Source organism: Mesoplodon bidens, assembly GCF_964165515.1.
Source record: "Mesoplodon bidens genome assembly, chromosome: 14".
Classification (NCBI taxonomy): Eukaryota; Metazoa; Chordata; class Mammalia; order Artiodactyla; family Ziphiidae; genus Mesoplodon; species Mesoplodon bidens.
This window is the reverse complement of record NC_138170.1, coordinates 17,079,643-17,100,184: the sequence shown is the minus strand read 5'-3', so window position 1 is coordinate 17,100,184 and position 20,542 is coordinate 17,079,643. Positions and strand designations below refer to the sequence as shown.

Below are 20,542 nucleotides of genomic sequence, written 5' to 3'. Positions count from 1 at the left end.
TGGAGTCTCGTGACCGCTCCCGGGAGCGCTGCAGAACTGCCCGCCTAGGGGGAGGTTGGGGCGGAAGGGAGTTTCTGGCATTATGGCGGGGTCTCTCCTGGGCCAGGACTCCGGAAGCACAGCTGCAGTCACTGTGATAAAGCGGGCGTTGGAACTAGAGTCCGAGTCCCGGTACCCGCAGGCTCTGGTGTGTTACCAGGAGGGGATTGATATGCTCCTGCAGGTTCTGAAAGGTGAGCAGTGAGCCGCGGAGGGAGGACTAGAGGAAAAGGAGCTGCAATCTGCTGTGTCTGGGCGGCAGTGAAAGATTAAAACGCTTACTGTGCACAGCGAGAAAGCCTTAAAATACAGAACGTAGGGTAGTCTACAGGACAGGTGGACTGATTTCTTTGATATCTTTAGTAGATTGATGTCGTCAATAAAAGAGGGGTTACTATCCTAGAATTTTAAGAGACATAACCAAATGTAATAGATAAGCCTTGAAAGGATTTGGGTTTGAATGAGCTGTAAAAGACATTTTGGGATCAAGTTGGAAAGGTTGAATATGGATTGGGTAGCATTAAAATTAACTTTGTTAGGCAGTATGGTATTTTTCGAAATCTGTTCTTAATTTTAGAGATGTAGCCTGAAGAAGTGTTTGGGGAAGAATTGTCATGATGTCTGAATTTGATTTTACTTTAAAAGAAAGTTGAAGCAAATATGGCAAAATGCTAACAATTTTTAAATCTAGGTGGTGGGTAATAAGGGTGTTCGTTACACCCTTTTCCTTTTCTCATTAAACATTTTCATTAAATTTTTTTTTTTTTTTGGCCGTGACCCGCAGCATGTGGGATCTTAGTTCCCGGACCAGGGGTCGAACCCGCGCTTCCATACTCTTAACCACTGGACCGCCAGGGAAGTCCCTTCATTAAAAGTTTAAAAACAAGATTTTTTTTTTATGAGAAATGGGTATACTGAAATTCGGCGTGAGAAATGTATAGGATTGTGAGAGGAGACAGCTAAGACTTTGTGTTACATGGTTATTCAATGTTGAGAGGTACACAGATAACCCTTAACACCCAATACAATCCCTGGCAGGTAGTAAACACCTAGTAATTATGTATTAAATTGACTTAAGACCAGCCCCTGCTCCCCAGCCCCTGGGGTTCTTAGTCTGGCCTCAGATCTCCCCTCTGTGCTTTTTAGCCTGAGTGTCTCTGATTTGTTTCAGAAGCTTTGAGATAGTAGAGGCTGCTTTTCAATGTTCAGCACTTTTCTCAGAATGGTAAAACTCTACCTTGGGCAGGGACCATATGATGATGATGATGATGATGACGGTGATGATGGTGATGATAATGAGAGTAACATCATTTGTAAGTGCTGAGTGCCAGGCAGTGTGCAGAGCACGTTAAAAGCATGATCTCAATTCATTCTTACAATTGCCTTATGAAGTAGGAGGTGATGTTATCCTCGTTTTACAGCATAAAAAATAAAGTTCGCTTTCCAGTTCTGCCACAATTGGTAGAGTCACAGTTGAAAGCCAAGGCTTTAAAGTCTCTACTGACTCTCAGAAAGAGAGATGGTGTACATTGTTCGACGCTGAAGCAGCATCATCACAGGAGTTCTGCGCCTGTGTGCTCCACTGATCCTGTGGGGCTTAGAGAGACAGTGACGTGATCTTGCAGGTTAAGATGTAAATGCAAATAACTCTAACACAGGGAAGAAGTGCCAGGAGCCATATGGACAAGTGCAATGAGGATTTAAACAGTTAACAGTCATTGGGGGATGGAAAGGTGTGGGTGGTTTTTGATAGGGGTTTTGGAGGGATGAGTAGAATTTCAGAAATTCAGCTGAAAGTGTTCCAATTCTGTCCGTACTGTTTTACCAAGTAAGTGGTTCAGTTCGCTTTGGCATAGGTCTGTGGAGAAAGAGTGAGAAGTAAAGATTAAAGGTAGACTGGGGCTTGGAGCACACTGCAGAGGGCCTTGACTGCCAGGAGATTTTAACTCATTCCATTGACAAGGAGAAACCATTTAAAGTTTTTACAAAGGAGTGACGTAATTAAAGTTGCATTTCAGGGCTCGGCTCTCTTAGGAATATGCTTTTCTCCCAGATATTTGCATGACCTACTCCCGCTCCTCTTCCAGGTCTTTACACAAATATCACCTTATTTGTGAGGACATTCTCTGACCCCCAGTGTAAAATTACAACCCCCATCCCAGGACTCCCTTATCCTTCTTCCTTGCTTTATTTTATTTAATAGCACTTACCACAATCTAACATACGTGTTTTACCAATTTATTTATTTATTTACTTTAAATCCATTCATCTGTCAGTGAACACTTAGATTGCTTCTACCTTGTGACTATTGTGAATTTCCCATTGCTTATTTATTTGTTTATTTATTTGGCTGCGTTGGGTCTTTGTTACTGCGCGTGGGCTTTCTCTAGTTGCGACAAGCGGGGGCTACTCTTTGTTACAGCGCGCGGGCTTCATTGTGGTGGCTTCTCTTGTTGTGGAGCACGGCCTCTAGGCACGTGGGCTTCAGTAGTTGTGGCACGCGGGCTCAGTAGTTGTGACTCGTGGGCTCTAGAGCGCAGGCTCGGTAGTTGTGGCGCATGAGCTTAGTTGCTCCGTGGCATGTGGGATCTTCCCGGGCCAGGGATTGAACCCGTGTCCTGTGCATGGCAGGCGGATTCTTAACCACTGTGCCACCAGGGAAGTCCTACCAATTTATTTTTATTGTTGTCTTTCCTCTCATTTGAATGATAGGGGAGGACTTAACTGCTACGTCTCCAGTGCTTAGAACAATGCCTGGCATGTGGTAAGTTCTCAGTAAATATTTCTTGAGCAAATGAGTGCATATGGCAAGAGTATAGGAGAGACATTAACCTGAAGACTGAAGTCAAGCAGACCAATTAAGGAGCTCCTGCAGAAGTCAAGATGAGAGGTGATAAGGGCCTGAATGAACCAGGGGGGTGACACCAGTATTAGGAAAGGGAGGGGACAGTTTGGACATTGAATTACTGGCACTGGCACGTGATTAGATGTTGGAATGGGAATTGAAGATGGCTGTATGATTTCAAGCCTGGAAAACCAAGGCATGTTTGAAGAATGGGTCTATAGTATCAAACTCCGATCAAGGATGATGATTAAGAAAGGAGTACTGGGACTTCCCTGGTGGTCCAGTGGTTGGGGGTCTGCCTTCCAGTGCAGGGGACGTGGGTTCGATCCCTGGTCGGGGAAGTAAGATCCCACATGCTGCGGGGCGACTGAGCCCCTGCGCCACAACTAAGACCCAACGCAGCCAAATAATAAAATTAAAAAAAAAAAAAAAAAAAAAAAAAAAAAAGAAAGGAGTACTATATTTGTAGAGGACAGGGAATATAGAGTATATTTATAGGCAGGAGCAAAGTAACAGTAGAGCTTAAGAAAAGAGATGTTAGATAAAATGTTCTAAAGGAAGCTGAGAGGGAGGTGTATGGAAAAAATTATGTAGATGATAATCATATTGACAACATTTATTGAGTATTTCCTACATGCAAGTCTCTTTCATAATTAATCATCTCCACAACGCTCTAAGGTACTGTTACTCTTTCTGTGCTACAGATGAGGTTGCAGAGAGGTTGAATAACTGGTCAAGGTCACATAGGCAAAAGTGACAAAGCAAGTTTTGAACTAGAACAGACTGACTCCAGATGCTTTGCTGTTAACCACTTTTCATACTGCCTCTTTGTAAAGAATCTGTAAAGTGCTGAATCCTGACAAAAAGTTCAAAGTTTTTGAGTTTAGAGGCACATATATCAACGTAGTGGAAGAGTATGAGTTCTCATATCACCTTAGGACAAAAAAACAGGATTCTCCACAAGAGATTTATGGATGATATATGGGTATATTAGGATTTTCTTATGCTACTGTAGTATAGGCATGAGAAAGTGGGGGTCTAAATGATATTAATTTTGGCAGTAGAAGAACTTGAAAGGGAAAGATTTCAGTAATTATATGGATATCAACAAAGTGTTGGAAACAACTTAAATGCCCCTGGGTAGGAGAGTGGTTGCATAAACCATGGTACAGCCAAACAATGGAGTACTATACTGCTGTAAAGAGGGTTGAGGAAGATCTTTGTGAAGTGATACGGAGTGATTCCCAGGATATACTGTTTAGTGAAAACTGCAAAGGACAAAGAGTAGCTATAGTATGGTAACCTGCATGTAAAGACAAAGATATAAGAAGATTTTCACGTGTCTACTCATTTGTTGAAAAGAAACACAGGAAGGATAAAACCAGAAACTAATGAAATTAATATGCGGTGGGTGGGAAAGAGGTGGATAGAAGGGAGAAATGGGAGTAGGGTAGCAGGATGAGGAGGGAGTGAATAACTTCTCTAAGTTATTCAATTGTTATACATAAGGGAGAGCGAAAGAAATAGGTAACCTGAGCATCTTTGGAAAATAGTATTTTGGCTGTATTCTGTAAAGTTAAAGACAAAGTGAACAGTATACAAACATTGTATTATTTTAATTGGTAAATTATTTTCTCACAATGGTATGGGTTAGGAATTCTCAAACTATTTTATGTCTATACTAGGCTTGAACAAGCCAGTAAATATATTGTGGATAATAAAAGAAGTTACAGGTAAGGAAAGGAGGAAGGTTAGAATGAACCCTGTGGGATCAAAGTTATCAGCATGAATTCATGGTTTTTTAATATAGATACAGATGGACAGACATAGAAATAGAGTTGTATGTGTGTGTTAGTAAACCTCCACGTACTTTCTACCTGCATTGACGGAAAGGGTCTAGAGGTAGTGATAAGACTCCCTGAGTAGCAGTGAGCACAGTTAGTACCCAAAATATGATTTCTTGATACCATTCTCCAATAAAAGGAACCAGGGCTCCTTGGAGAAATGGTTGATTCCAGGGCTGGGGCAGGGAAAATAAAACATTTTGCACCAAAAAGTAAGGAAGTGCTCAAAAAATGAGGGGTTATGTCAAAAGGACAAAGAGCCAACATGATGGAACTCTTAAAATTTGAGCAAGAAAATTTGAGCAAGAAAATATTGATAGTATTGGATTACAACCCATAGAATAAAAGATATATCCATGAGTCCATATTGATATAAATCAATAGTTGAATAGGTAAGTAGATGGGAGAGCAGAGGCAGCTCTTCCTTACAGTGGAATTCCAATTAATAAATTAAAAAGGAATGATGGAAATAGAAAATCACCATTTGGCAAACACTGCAGTAAAAATTGTTGCAGGCAAAGACCATCAACGGATGCTAAAATTAGCGGATGAAGAGTGGAGAGAGACAGGATATCTTCCCACAAGATAGCGATTCCATACAAAAGAGAAAATAGTGATTTTTCCAGTGGAGAAATCTGTGAACTCCACCTTAACCAAGTGATCAAAGTCAGCGTCACCAGGAATAAGACACATCAACATCATGTACCCACTGAGAAGGGTGCAACACTTCTATGATTTTCTTGCTAAAAAAATGCATAACCTCAGTCTGTCTAATCATGAGAAAACACAACAGCCCCAAATGAGAGACATTCTACAAAATAACTGACCACGTACTCTTCCTAAATGTCAAGATCATAAAAGGCAGAGACACACTAAAAGAACTGTTACAGATCGTAGGAGGCTAAAGAGACATAACAACTACATGGTATGTGGGATCCTGGACCAGAAAACGAATTTTCCCACTAACTTTCTTTAGGTTTGTAGATGAGCTAATAGTGTCGTGTCAATATTAAGTTACTTACTCTGATAACTGTACCATGGTTGTGTGATATGTTAATACTAGGGGCATCTGGGTGAAGGGATTCTGTGCCATTTTTGTAGCTTTTCCATAAATACATAGTTAATTCAAAATAAAATGTTTTAAAACTCAGGGTTTAGGGGCTTCCCTGGTGGCGCAGTGGTTGAGAGTCCGCCTGCCGATGCAGGGGACACGGGTTCGTGCCCCTATCCCGGAAGATCCCACATGCCGCGCAGCGGCTGGGCCCGCGAGCCATGGCCGCGGAGCCTGTGTGTCCGGAGCCTGTGCTCCGCAGCGGGAGAGGCCACAGCAGTGAGAGGCCCGCGTACAGCAAAAAAAAAAAAAAAAAAAAAAAAAAAAAAAAAACTCAGGGTTTAAAAATGAAATTATAATGGAAAATAAAAGCAATATTAAAAGGGAGGAAGGAAGGAGCCAGGAATTGATTTGGTGACTGATTGGGGGTGGGGCTTGGAGTAAGACTTTATTTGATAATGTATATTCAAAAATACCTTCCATTTTTGGGGTGGCTGGGAAAATGATTCAGCATAAACCATAAAGGGGAAGTCTGGAACAGAAGCTAGTTTTGTGGAAGAAAGATAGATAGATATTGTTTGCTCTCTTTTGATTATGCTTAGATTTCAAACTTATGGGTAATTAGGACAAAATAGTGCTCAGACTCAGTGACATGTAATAAGCCACCTTTGTTTCCTCACCAGATTTGAAGTCTCAGCAGTGAGACACGGTGTCTGAGTCCCCACTCCTAAATAAAGCTGCTTCAAATGCTTAGTGAAAAAAATGAAGGCCCTACATGATCAAGCTAAATTTGGGCCTATTATCTGTGCATTTTAGGACCAAGACAGACCATGCCAAAGGACAGGAAATCCGTGGAAAACTTGGGAAATGGGAAATACTGCTTGTACCAAATGGGAAGCCTGTTTTGAAACTTGAAAGTGTATTTTTTAAATTTGTAGGCACCAAAGATGTAACAAAGAAATGTAATCTCAGAAAAAGAATTTCTGACTACATGGATAGAGCAGAAAACATAAAGAAATACTTGGATCAAGAAAAAGAAGGTAAAGAGGCTGTTTTGGAGAGTGTGTGTATGTGCTATTGTGATAAAGCCCATTTCACCCAGTGTTTCTGGCTGTGCCCTTTGGAGCTTGCAGGTCTACTCTGCGTTTCCTTTGGTCTGCACATGAGCTGTTCTTAACCTTTTTCTTCCCTGGTCGGGGGAAGGTGGGGGTCAGATACCCTCCTGAGAATCTGAGGACAGCTCGACGTACTGCAGAACTTGGCATGCCATTTTAAGGAGTTCATAGATCCCCGTGAAGCTCATGTGTAGACTCCAGTTTCAATAATACTACAGAGGAATACTGAATATAAATCCTGTATTTTATTTGTATTTCCCTTTATAAAATGACCAAAATATTAAAGTAGCTCAAGAAACTCCCGGGACTTCTTTGAGATTTTCGTTGTGCGTCAAAACAGTTCAGGAGTTAGGTATTTCTAATGATTAGAGGTGCAGGAGGTATGGTTCCCTATTTATAATTGGTTCTCTACTCATGAGGATCCAGTTTACAAACATATAGAAACAAATGGCCATTGCCACCTGAAGGGCACAGCTGCTGCTTTCTACAGTCAGTGGAACTACTGCCCTCAAAAAACCCAGTGCCCCCGGCCCTCAGCTGCTCTTTACTCCAGCCCTCTCCCCACCTCTTCCTGGTATTCTGTACTAGCGCACACCCTGACTACCCCCATTGAGGTCCTCTGTTGAGTGGGAATAAAATTGTTTCCTTCACCCCAAATTGAATCTACAATGCAATTTCCCTCTAAAACTTGGATGAAATATAGTACCATCAGCATTGTGGTTTGAATACTGTGGGTTAAATTAACCTGTGTGGCTAGCTTGGCTTGAAAACCGATGCACGGTTGGTAACGTTCTATCTTTGGAAATATTAGGAACAGAATCCAAACTACTGGTTTTCAAACAAGGTTTAAAAGTGTAACCACCATATAAATTAGGAACTACCATTAAGGGTCATATTTTTAAAAAAACCGTAAAGGTCTTCGATAACTTATTCAATAATTAGCCATTTTGAATAAACAAAAACAATGGAACTACCCTGCTGACGCTGTCGCATTCTAGGCTTTGGCTTGGGTTATTAAGAAGTACTATAAATTTCTGCTTAACGCAGTCTCTACACAAGTTCTAAGAAAGACTCCTAGACTCCATATTATATTGCATTTATATATTTAATACTTCAGCTATTCAGTTGCAAGACATAAAAAGACTTAAATCTGAAGAGAAGGACCAGATGGCCACTGAATCATAGCTTGTGGTTCTACTCATGGTGGCAGGAATATTAGATATCTTTATACATATGGTTCCCTGTTGAATAAACTGCCTGGTCTATAGGATTTAGTTCAAGAACCTGTTTCAAATCTCTGGACTTTCCCACTTGCCCGGCCTCCATGAAGGCAAAAAATCCCACATGGAATTTACGTTTGCGTGTGTAGCATCTTGCAGTGTGCCTGGCATGGAGCAGGCATTCGAAAATGTTGCTGACTGCATGAGTTAAAAAAAAATTAACTTGTATCTGATGCTGATTTATTACTGGATATAAATATAGTATGTATAAAAAGAAAGGAAGTAGTCCCTGATTTTATTATTGAAGCTTGTGTTTTGTAGCTGGAAAATATCACAAGCAAATTAAAATAGAAGAGAACGCAACAGGTTTCAGTTATGAGTCACTTTTTCAAGAATACCTGAATGAAACAGTTACGGAAGTTTGGATAGAAGATCCTTACATTAGACACACTCATCAGGTAGGTGAAATGTACTCCCGTACGATGAAACGTTATTGTTTTAAATGTACAAGTTAGTAATAACGCCTCCTAATGTCTTTCAGCTGTATAACTTCCTTCGATTTTGTGAGATGCTGGTTAAGAGAACATGTAAGATAAAAACTATTCATCTCCTCACCTCTCTGGATGAAGTAGGTATCTGAAGGCATTTACTGTCTCTTAACGTCATGAACTTTACTCAGTTGCAGGGTGTAGTTCGAGGCAAACCTGGATATCATGCTTCAGCTAGAGCTGTTTCACTGGGAATGAACTTATTCTCTAACAACCAGCATAAAACACCTTGGGAAAAATGCTGTTGATTTCAGTATGTCATATCTTGTATTTGGCCACTTTGCTAAACTCTCTTGTTCAAGTAGTTTCTCAGTTTCTTGGATATTCTATGAGGCAATCACACTGTCTGCATTATTGACAATTTCTGTCATCTTGATTTTGATTTAAATAGGAATGCTTCTAAAGAATTCATATTTCTAGGATTAATTTGAGAAGAAGGAAGCCCCATCTGAGTAACGAAACAGCACCATTAAAATACATTTTATTTATTCTTTAATTGAATATAGGTTTATTCACTTTCACTTCCTTTTACAGAAAAACTAAAGATATCTGGGTTTAATAGTAAACGAGTCCTGTGCCATGCTGAAGAATTTACTATGAAAAAGCATGCATCTCTAGAAATTATAAAAAATATTTACACAGGGCTTCCCTGGTGGCGCAGTGGTTGAGAGTCCGCCTGCCGATGCAGGGGACACGGGTTCGTGCCCCGGTCCAGGAAGATCCCACATGCCGTGGAGCGGCTGGGCCCGTGAGCCATGGTCACTGAGCCTGCGCGTCCGGAGCCTGTGTTCCGCAGCGGGAGAGGCCACAACAGTGAGAAGCCCGCGTACCGCAAAAAAAAAATATATATATATATATTTACAGATTTGCCAAGCCACAGAATGCTAATGTAATAAAATACATTTTAGGAGATAGGACAGAGTTGTGTTATGTTCACGTTAGAGAAAAAAACAATTATTTTGATAAAAACAGTTGCTCTTAAACTACTTCATCTTCTTTGGTTGCTTGTTTGCAATAATGGACAATGAAACTAGTATAGAATCTTTTCATTTTAATTTACCTATGATACACATTGCATAGTTTAGGAATAATTTAAAATATTAATAACTGAGGCAAAAAGTTGTATTTTTCCTATTAACAGGGCAGTGGGAAAGAACAGCAAAGTAGTGGCCTGGAAGAAATAAGAGAGTCACTCAGGAATCATGGAGTGCAGTTGGAATTAGAATACTCTTCTTTGATACACGACCGGGAAATTAGGTTAGTGTATAGTAATATTTTAATTTTTATGCAGTTGAAAAATACTTATTTTTATTTCTCATAATAAGTTATATATAATTACATACAATATTCAATTTAAATATTAAAGATTTAAATAAAGCTCAATTTTCATATCTTTTCACTTTTGAAGAAAAAAAAAAATCTGGCTTATTTTGTCCTGTATGTGAGTTTCCTACTTCCTAATGGAATAAAATTTACATGTTCTGTGTCATGTGAGAAGAGGAAGTACTTTTCTGTCATTCAGCTATACACAGTGTTATGGCATTGGGATAATTTCCTTTTCTAGTGATACTAATATTTATTTAATGTGGTTTTACTTCTCATGGTCTTTTAAATATTCTAGTAGGCATGACAGGACGTTGTGTCATGCCTGCCAGGTCTCCCCCTGCTTATGTCCCCCACCTCTAGGCAGGGGAACCCCTGAAACATCACCACAGTCTGCCTGAGTACACTTGGAAGCCACTTCTTAGCGGAACTGGGAAGCTTTATCAGCAAGGTGAAATTCAGGAGGAAGGTTTAATTGAATTGTTAAACTCTTTATCAGCTAATGGACGTTTTGTTTCACTGTAGACACAGCCCATAGGTAAACCCAGGTTTGGTTCAACTCTTGCCACTGGAGGAAGTGATTTTATTTGTTAGGGGGAAATTTAGCTGACACTTAATACATTATAGCTTTGGTCATTGTCTGACTTAAATGTCTGGAGTGTAATACTATATACTAATTTCAATAGGTTCAACAATGGATGGATGATTAAGATCGGAAGGGGACTTGATTATTTTAAGAAACCACAGGTAGGATATAGTCTTATGAGCGACTGTGTAGCACTCTTTTTATTTTAACAAAATGGCTTTGGTCCTTTTTGTTAAAAAAATTTCTTTTCTTCTCTTCTTAGAGTCGTTTTTCCCTTGGATATTGTGATTTTGATTTAAGACCATGTCATGAAACGACAGTGGACATTTTTCATAATAAGCACACAAAAAAAATATGATGGGTAGTAGCCTAATTTACATTATATATTTCTATTTTAAATGAATATTCGATTTTTTTTTTACTTTGGACAGATCATTCCTATAACGTATGAATTTAACAATAAACTTTTACATTCCTACTAATTTATGGATTCATTGTTCAGTTGTGTGACCAATCCTAAGTATTTTTATAAATATATTACTCAGTAGAGTTATAGTGCTTCAAGTCATATGGTTAATTTAAACATTTTACCAGATTTTCTCTATTTGCCTGTTGGAGAGTGAATCAACACGTAATGAGCACCTATTAAGAAGATGAATTGGATGCTTTAATCTTGTCCCTGAGAATGTAGAGTCCAGGAAGAAAAATCATGAATTAGAGTACTCTTAAGAGACAGATGGGCTTGTGGGTCTAACAACCAGAAAAAAATAACCACCGATAATTTCGTTACAATTGTGTCTTTAGCAGACATTTACCTATTTACATTTATATATATATATATATATATATATAGGCACATAATAGATAATAAAGGTCTTTCAAATTAGTGGGAAACGAGTAGACTAGCCAATAAAAGTTTGCAAAAGGTAACATTAGATCTCTACCTTATGCCACATAGAGAAATTATTCTAAATGGGTTAAAGAGCTAATGAAATGAAATATCCAAACACTTTTTTTTTAACTCCACTGAATGTACTAAGCATAACACAAAACCCAGGAATTATCAAGGAAAGTAAAGAGCAAATGATCATATAAATATTTAAAACTTGAATAAAGGGAACCATAAAAAAGTTAAAAACATATGAGATCAAATTTACAACATATAGGAAAAGGGTTAATAGTCCTAACATATAAGGAATATTGCCACATTTTCAGCAAGTTTGACCTGACCAAGGATTTGGTCCTTTGAGCAATCTCTCTCTACTGGGTGGTTCCTGCGGTACATACATTCCCATCCAGATACACCCTGTTTCTTTGTTCTTCATGAACAAATTTCTTGGAGTTCTCTATCCAGTTTTTTCCCCTTTCCTCACCACCTATTCACACTTCAATTCACTTCTATCCGGCTACCCAGTCACTCCACTGAAATTGCTCTTATCAAGGTCAGCAGTGACCTCCATACCACCATATCCAATGGACACTTTTTAACCCTCGTGTTACTTGTTTCAGGAGTATTAGACCCAGCTGGCCACTCCTTTTTTTTTTTTTTTGTAATTTTTTTTTATCATTGTGTTCTGAATTCACAGCATTTTAAAATTTATTTGTATTTCATTTTATTTATTTTTGGCTGCATTGGGTCTTCGCTGCTGCACACGGGCTTTCTCTAGTTATGGCGAGTGGGGGCTACTCTTCGTTACAGCGAGTGGGGGCTACTCTTCGTTGCAGCGAGCAGGCTTCTCATTGCGGTGGCTTCTCTTGTTGCGGAGCACAGGCTCTAGGTGCACGGGCTTCAGTAGTCGTGGCTCGCGGGCTCTAGAGCACAGGCTCAGTAGTTGTGGCGCACGGGCTTAGGTGCTCCACAGCATGTGGAATCTTCCTGGACCAGGGCTCGAACCCAAGTCCCCTGCATTGGCAGGCGGATTCGTAACCACTGCACCACCAGTGAAGTCCCTGGCCGCTCCCTTCTTGAATCTCAACTTCCATGTAACACACTTTGCTTCTCCTCCACCCTACCTTTTAAATATTGGAGTTCTCTCCTAAACTAGGTACTAGGTAGTAACCTTTTTTTTAGTAGGAACTTGTATGGGGAAGTCTTCCCCTATAAGAATTACACTTATGGGGAAAAAAAATTAATAAATAAGTAAAAAAGAATTACACTTGTGGCCTGATAATTAGATGTTAATGTGGCTGCAGCTTTAGGAACTTGACCTAGTTGTGTGTACCTTCCATGTTGGCTAGGGGAGGAAGCACTATCAGGTGTGAGGAGATGGACAGGGCAGGACCTGCCAGGCCAGGACTCCCACCTTCTCCCCTTTTTCAAAGATGTGTGTCCTGTTCCAGGTGTAGTACCTGGATGGGTCTGGTTTGCAGCAGAACATCAGCATCCCAGTGGAGAATGAGTCATTCCTCCTCAAACAGGGATGCAAAGTAACTCACCCATCTTGGTGGGATGTCCCATTACAAATCCCATTGCAAACTCCCTTCCCAGGTGTGATGGGGCTTGGTGTTCTCCGCAGCATAGCTCGTAGATCCACAGTGAGAGGGAAATGGCTGTCTCCTGCAATTTCCATACCTTAATGTGGGTATCGTGTGTCTGAGCAAGGGTCTCCCATCTGGCCTGTGGGGCAGCAGGCCCTACTGGTTGATCACTCAGGTATCTTAAAGCCTGGGATAGTACTTTAGTCCGTCTGGCCAAGGTGGGTTTTACCTGTGAGTAATTCAATCTGCTGCTTTAATGTTTCATTCTTCCTTTCTACCGACTCTGCTGGTTGTAGCTTGTAGGAGAGACAGAACCTCCATCAGTGTCATGTTCCTTCACCCAATCTTATGTTGACTGAAAGAAAAAGGCACAACATAAGAGTTGTTAGTTTCAGTTTTATTCGGAAAACTTAGTGAGGACTATAGCTTGGGAAACAGCCTCTTGGTAGCCCAGAGGGGACTGCTCCCCAAGACACAGGGGAAGAAGCCAGTATATATGCAATTTTGGCCAGGGAAACCGTGCAGTCAAGTATACATCTCAGTAGAAGGTTAGTGCTGGTCATGAGGAACAGATATATTAGTTACTGATGTTAGTGCTTTTTCTGTGTATGCGAAGATGCAAGAATCTGGGTTCTCTAAAAATCTTCCTGAGATATATCTAACTATCTAAGGGGCCCGTTTTTCCAAAGCATATATATTCTCATCCTGTTTTTCATCCTGAATTCCTTTTAAAAATCTTCCTGAGATGTATCTAACTATCTAAGGGGCCCGTTTTTCCAAAGCATATACGTTCTCATCCTGTTTTTCGTCCTGAATTCCTTTCAGGGTGCACCATCAGTCAGCGACTGCAGTGGCTAATGACTTGAGCCTTGTAGAGCTGGATGGTGGGCAACATTCTTTGTTTTACACTTGCATATCATGACCTTTAAAATGTGACTGCCCAGTCACTGTCTGTTGGACAAGGGTATCCATAAATGGTACTCAGCTTCTCTAATGCCCTTATGGTGGCAGCCTGCTTTGCATGGCAACAGGGGAAAGCTTGAGTTAAGCCAGACCTGGTGGACTCCTGGTACAGGAACAGTGGGCAGAACATACATTCCAAGGACAGGGGAGGAGGTTAGGAGCCTCTGATTGCCTGGGTCCAGTTTGAAGGACAGCTGGCGGTCACATCCCCTTGACGGCCTCCTCCAAAAGGTGGGCTCCACCTCCCACCAAGATTTGTAAGTTGGAGGATTCCCCAAACATGGGGGTCTTGGATGCTAAACCCTTTAAACTTTAGATGAATTACAAAAGTCCACAATTATCCATTTTCATGATATACGATACTATTTATATGCTGTCAAGTATTAAGCCAAGACTTCTTGGAATTCTAATCTCACATATTCAGCTGCCTATTTGGTATTTCACCTGGCATCTCAGAAACACAAGCATTTCAAACATAACAGGTCCCAACTGAACTTTGGATACACACTCCCCCACTGCTCCCGTGTACCCCCATCCGTCTAGTTGCTTAAGTAAGAAATCTAGGAGTCATTCTTGATTCCTCCCTCCCCTTCATCCTCATATGCAGACATACAGAAAGTTCTGCAGAATCGACCTGCAAAACATGCCTTTAATCCATGTGTTCCAGGAGTGCCCGTCAGATTTCCCTTTTGGAACCTGAAGCCTTCACCTGATGTCGTCCTCTCTCTCGAGAAACAAAGGGTATCAGAAAATCATGGCTGCTTTATGGCACCAAGCACATCATGTCAGGGTTTTTATACCTTTCTTAGAAAATAATTTTCAGTTGTTGTGACAAATGTAGTGCTTAAAAACGGGCCCATGAACAACCCCTTCAGAATTTTGTTTACTTGGTATTTAATATTGCAAAGAACAATGGGGCCTGCCCATGAAACCTGCCTCAAATGAAGAACAGCTAGCCTGGCACCTGTGTTTGTCCCAGGAGCAACTTGAAAAATCCCCTTCCCTTACCCTGCTCCCATTTTGAAATAACCAGCTGCAGCAAAACCCTGTATGTCCACCCCTGCTCCCCACAGCCACTCAGAAACAAGGATGAGATCTGGATCCACTGAGATACATGAAAGGAGAAGATCTCCTAAGAGGACTGAAATTAATGTGATAGCCAAACACTGGTTGTTTCAGGCGAAGATGTCTGAAGGTCTCTGAGTCCTGAAACCCCTGTTATGTGTTGAATTGTGCAAACCGCAGCCCCCCCCCCCAAGAAATTCACACGTTGAAATCCCAGCCCCTGGTACCTCAGAATGTAACCATATTTGGAAATAAGGTCTTCAAAGAAATAAGTTAAAATGATGTCTTAAGGGTGGCCCTAATCCAACATGACTGGTGTCCTTATAAGAAATGGACATCTGGACACAGATACGCACACAGAGGAAAGACTATGTGAGGGCACAGCAAGAAGTTGCCACCTGTAAGTCAAGGAGACAGGCCTCAGAAGAAATCAAACCTGGGAATTCCCTGTCGGTCCAGTGGTTAGGACTTGGCGCTTTCACTGTTAGGGCCCGGGTTCAATTCCTGGTCAGGGAGCTACGATCCCACAAGCTGCCAGGTGTGGCCAAATTAAAAAACAATTTTTTTTAAAAAGAAGAAGAAACCAAACCTGCTGTCACCTTGATCTTGGACTGAATAAATGACTTGTTATTTTAAGCTACCAAGTTTTGGAGTGGCTTGTTACGTAGCAATAGATAACCGGTAAATCCGTATTACTCTCCTGCCTGCTCCACTTCTCATTCCTCAGGGCTCAGCTTCAATGTCAGGTCCCTGATCGCTCTAGCTAGGGAGCCCGTATTGTCTAACTGCCTGGACTTTTCTTTCATACTTTTCTCATTTTGTAAGCATTTACTGATTTCTTTCCCTAGTTTTAAAAAACTCAAGTCTTGACCTATTAATGGGTCATAAAGTCAATTTTTAAAGAAATAAAATTGAATATAAAATATCAGATAAGTAAGTAGTAAAGGATAAGCATCGTATTGTGAAACTTGTTAGGTATAGGCAACATATGTGTGTGCTGGTGCACAGTACAAAATACATTTTTTACTCCAGTTTTTTTTTTTTTTTTTTTTTTTTTTTCTGTACACGGGCCTCTCACTGTTCTGGCCTCTCCCATTGTGGAGCACAGACTCCAGACGCACAGGCCCAGCGGCTACGGCCCACGGGCCCAGCCACTCCGCGGCATGCGGGATCTTCCCGGACTGGGACACGAACCCGCATCCCCTGCATCGGCAGGCAGACTCCCAACCACTGCGCCACCAGGGAAGCCCTACTCCAGTTTTTAAAAAGTTTGAAACCACTACTATAAACTGTCAGTTCTTAAGCTCAGTGAGCATGTCGCTTTCACTCACCACGAACATCCAACAACTAGCAAAGTACCTGAGTAGACACTCAATAAACATGTAGGAACTACTGTAGAAATAAGAGGAGTATGTGAGTGAACTGTAGAGACAGGAAATGGTTGGCAGTGGTGGTACCCTTTGAAGAAGTTTGGCAATGAAATGATGGAGATAAACAGAGTAGGAGATAAACAGAGTAAAGCCTTGAGCAGGAGTCTTCGGGAAAGGGGAGACATGAGCATGTCTATTCACTAAGGCTAAAGATCCAGTAAAAGTCGAGAGAGAGTTAGGCAAGATAAAGGAGATAAATAACTGATAGTACATACAAAGCACAAACAAGCTGGAGAGGAAAAAGCCACAAGCCAATTCTCAAGCCAATTCTTTGAGATTGAATGAAATGAGAAAAGTTGAAGTAGAGAACACAGGGGCGCTGAAGGAGCTCATTTCTGAAAGCCTCCACTCTCTCAAGTTATAAATCAAGGTTTGTGACCAGATCAAGAGTAATGGAATTCTGAGCTTAGGAAGAGTGGGAACATTTATGAATAAGGCCTCTGAAGAATGAGGGGGAGTCAACGGGTGAGTCGAATCTGGCACCAACAGAACAAAGAAATACAAGTTGAAAACTATAGATGATGTGTATTTTCTTCTAGCATTGCCTGCCATCTGGGTATAGGAGTGGAAATCAATTGTTGGAAAAAAAAAAGGGTGGCTATGATAGGTCAAGAGAAACAAATGAGAATGCTGGTAAGAAATGGAGTTGAAGCAAGAGACTGAGGAAAAGTTATTGGCTTAGAAAAGTGCAATAAGCTTGATTTAATGGGAGAGGATGGAAGGATAAGGAAACAATGAAATGGGAGAATTTTAGAGTTTAAGGTATCAGGTGGCAAGAAGCTGGGGTTATATTCCCTAGTGGTAAGAAAGAGAACTAACTCTGAGGTCAGAGTGTCCCATATGGTATACAACCCCAAGATGGTAACAGAGAAAGGAGGTGAAATACAGATGCAGCCAGGTATTAAAATCAATAAAGACAGAGAGAGAGTATCTTAGAGGTCAATGGAAAATATGGACTAGGATAGGTGATAGACAATTTCAAATAGGGAGAAGTTACTGAAGGAGACTAGATCTTTTTTATTTTAAGAGACATACAATGTACTGTAAACATTTTAAATTCTCTCATTGAAATTGTCAATATTAAGAAATTTACTTGGAATCACATTATTCCCTTAATTTTTTCACAGAGCATATTCCATTTACTGTGTAGTTCATCATCTTCTGGACATGTTCTATGTAATATACTTGTAAGCACAGTCGTTTCAATTGGGCAAAATTTACTACCAATAAAACCTGAATTTAACTTGTCACGTATTTCCAGCGGCAACCAATGGTCAGGTGCTTCAATATTACAGATTTCAATTCTTCCGTTCTTTATGTCTAGGAATACTTTAATTTCCAAGTGTGAATGTTCATATAACACATTGAAGGAAGTGTTTACACTGAACTTTGGAGTTTTGCCATATATCCACTCCCAGGCCTGTAGTTCTTTGGCTATGCTGTTTATTCCAGGAAACAGTGTCTCGTCTGTTGGGTTTATTAGGTGAATGTGATTATCGATTTGATGAGATGCAGCATACTCTGTGGCAATAGCATTTATCACTACTTCACAGGTCAGAGTGGGATCTTTTTCCATAAGATTTTTTACTAAGGCAGGTGTGCTCGCAGTGGCAGTGCTCCTGATCCCTTGGTAAGGGCTCTTCAGCAAAGATGACAAGAAGGTCCCATTGGTACTGCATAGCAAAGTGCAGTGGTGATAAGCAGCGGTCTGGCCAATCTTGGAAGCTGTTCCTGAGATTTTAAACTGTCCATCAAGTAAAAGGTCAAACCTTTTGGTAGCCTGCACATCCAGCTGCGGCTGGACAGCCTTCAGAGCTTTAACAACTAATTTTAGATTCTCCATCCTATTGTACTTTTTTTTGGTTGTAAAAAAAGTCAAGTTGATGTTACCCATATCATGGTAGACTGTTCCTCCTCCACTTCTCCTCCGAGCTAGTTTTACACCTTCTTCTCTCATCAGATTCAGGTTACATTCCTGCCAAGGGTTCTGATGCCGACCAATTACAACAGAGGGAGAATTCCTCCAAAAGAAAAGAACCGGCTTGGCTTCTAGATTCATATGGTCATGGATCCAGTCTTCTACAGCCAGGTTTTGGTAAACATCATTGGAAACTGACTGCAAAATGAGTCCACTTTTAACTGTGTCTTTAAAACCAGCTGCTGGGACCTTGAGGTTACAAAGTAACTGGAAGCAATTCTTCATTGAAAATGGGATCAGCATGCTTTTAAAAATGGAAGACAAACAAATTAATGATTGAGAAAAAGAAAATTAAATTCTAGTTTGTAGCTATCAGTTCTTGGTTATTTAATCCAAACTTATTTAAGTATCCAGTCTGGTTGCTTTTCTTGCCTTTTAGCCTTATCATTAGTCTTTAGCAAAAATTGTACAACAGAGTACTCAAAGGAAATAAATGAGACAAACCTCAAACTGTTTTAGTTGAAGTGGAATAAGGGCACAGATTTTTCAAATAATAAAGCTGAAAATACATTATGTAATATATCTCAAAGACAAACAAATTATTTTGAATTCACAGGTAATACACATTATTTGAGAAAAATGAGAAAATACAGACAAGCAAAAAGAGCAAAATAAAAGAAACCATATAACATGACCACCCGGAGATAATCCCAATTAACACTTCAGTGTGTACCCATTTTTTTTATGTGCATGTGTAAAATACACACACACACTTTTCCCCACCAAAAGTGGAACCATACTCATTTCATTCAATGTTAAACCTATTTTTACATCCGTTTTAATGTTGTGTTACATTCCATTGTCAAGATAACACCACCGTTTACTCAACCAATCTCTCAGTTTGTAAGTTTAGATTGTCTCTAGTTTTTCTATGTTATTAACAATGTATTCATGAACATCTGTCTGAAAAGCTTTAATTATGTCCTTGTAGTACTTTAAAAATAATTCCTATTTAACTTTGAGATACATGTTTACTGGCAGCCTGTTTTATTTAGATCAATATTAAATTAGGATGGACCCCCTGAAGTCAGGGGAGAGGTGGTCAGAGTAGCAAGGATAAATAGAAAGGCTAGGAACAATTTTATTATGTTTTGACACTTTACACATTATTTGTGTTAGCAGTGCTGATGAAAAGGCTGAAAATACTAGCTATAATAATGAAGTATTTTGACTAGTTATGGTTGTAAAGAAACCATTCTATTCCGATTTCATTTCTTAGAATGGTCATAATTTTCCTTTAGGTTAAAGACCTGGGAAGGACTGGGTTATTAAAGCCCAGAACTAGGCCACATTCTTTTGTAGTTATATCCTAGATGCACAATTCCTAGGGTAACAAGTCTTCATATTTTCATCACTCTTGACATATCTTGATAAATTATGCTACAGAAAAGCTGAACCAATTTACACTCTATCTAGAAAGGTCAGGAGAGGTGTAACAGAGGAAGGGATACTTGAACTGAGTCTCGAAATCTGATGTTTTTTACCACGTTGATGGGAGTAGCATGTTCCAGGCAAATGCAAAGACAGAGAGTCCTCCAACAGTAAGGCATGTCTTGGGGACTCCCTCCTCAAAGGAGTTCCACTACCAGTCTTCCAGCTCCACCGAAATCTTTGGCTGTGCTGTCCTAGGAAGCCTCTGCAGCCAGATGCCGTTTCTTTGGTTAAACTCTTTGTTCTTGGTTCTGTTTGACCAAATTTGATACAGTCCCTCCTTCGCTGAACAAATGTTTATGGAGTGCCTACTAGGCACAAGGTAGAATAAAGAAGGGGAGGAGACAAATTCATGTAATTCTAAAGCATTTGGCCTTTTTCTAAAAGCAGCTGGATCTAGTGAGGTGTTTTAAGTGGGAAAGTGTTAAGTCAGCCATTATACAAAACTGCTTCTGCTGGCAGTGTTGAGCATGGATTAAAAACAGATAGACTAGGGGCAGGGAGACGGTTTAACCGACCCATGCAGTTGTCCCAGTTAGAGATAATGAGGGCCTGAACGAGGGTAGCAGACACTGAGAAGGGATGGACATGAGAACATTAAGGTCACAGACTGGTCCTTGCCTTCA

General features: G+C 40.4%; 2 protein-coding genes across 4 annotated transcripts in view; one reads left to right on the top strand and one right to left on the bottom strand.

The window, feature by feature from the left end:
• Window positions 1-20,542, bottom strand: part of MRPL30 (mitochondrial ribosomal protein L30) — a 59,930-nt gene that overhangs the window by 25,556 nt on the left and 13,832 nt on the right. For both annotated transcript variants that reach the window (XM_081254387.1, XM_081254386.1), the window contains exon 2: window positions 13,279-13,404. The gene's annotated coding sequence lies outside the window, so the exon portion shown is untranslated. The remainder of the gene's footprint in view (window positions 1-13,278; window positions 13,405-20,542) is intronic.
• Window positions 27-18,682, top strand: MITD1 (microtubule interacting and trafficking domain containing 1). 2 transcript variants are annotated; one of them, XM_081254383.1, is made up of 7 exons: window positions 27-233; window positions 6,718-6,819; window positions 8,436-8,572; window positions 8,656-8,742; window positions 9,804-9,919; window positions 10,672-10,732; window positions 18,468-18,682. In XM_081254383.1, exons 1-7 carry the CDS (start codon window positions 83-85, stop codon window positions 18,558-18,560), a joined length of 747 nt encoding a protein of 248 aa, XP_081110509.1. In that variant the 5' UTR covers window positions 27-82; the 3' UTR covers window positions 18,561-18,682. The 2 variants fall into 2 exon arrangements, with proteins under 2 accessions (XP_081110509.1, XP_081110508.1); XM_081254382.1 differs by lacking the exon at window positions 18,468-18,682 and adding an exon at window positions 10,834-11,058.

Coding starts and splice junctions, on each gene's coding strand:
- MITD1 (XM_081254382.1), top strand. CDS start 83: ATGGCGGGGTCTCTCCTGGGCCAGGACTCCGGAAGCACAGCTGCAGTC. Junction 234..6,717: donor GCTCCTGCAGGTTCTGAAAG/GTGAGCAGTGAG, acceptor TTAAATTTGTAG/GCACCAAAGATGTAACAAAG. Junction 8,743..9,803: donor TCCTCACCTCTCTGGATGAA/GTAGGTATCTGA, acceptor TCCTATTAACAG/GGCAGTGGGAAAGAACAGCA.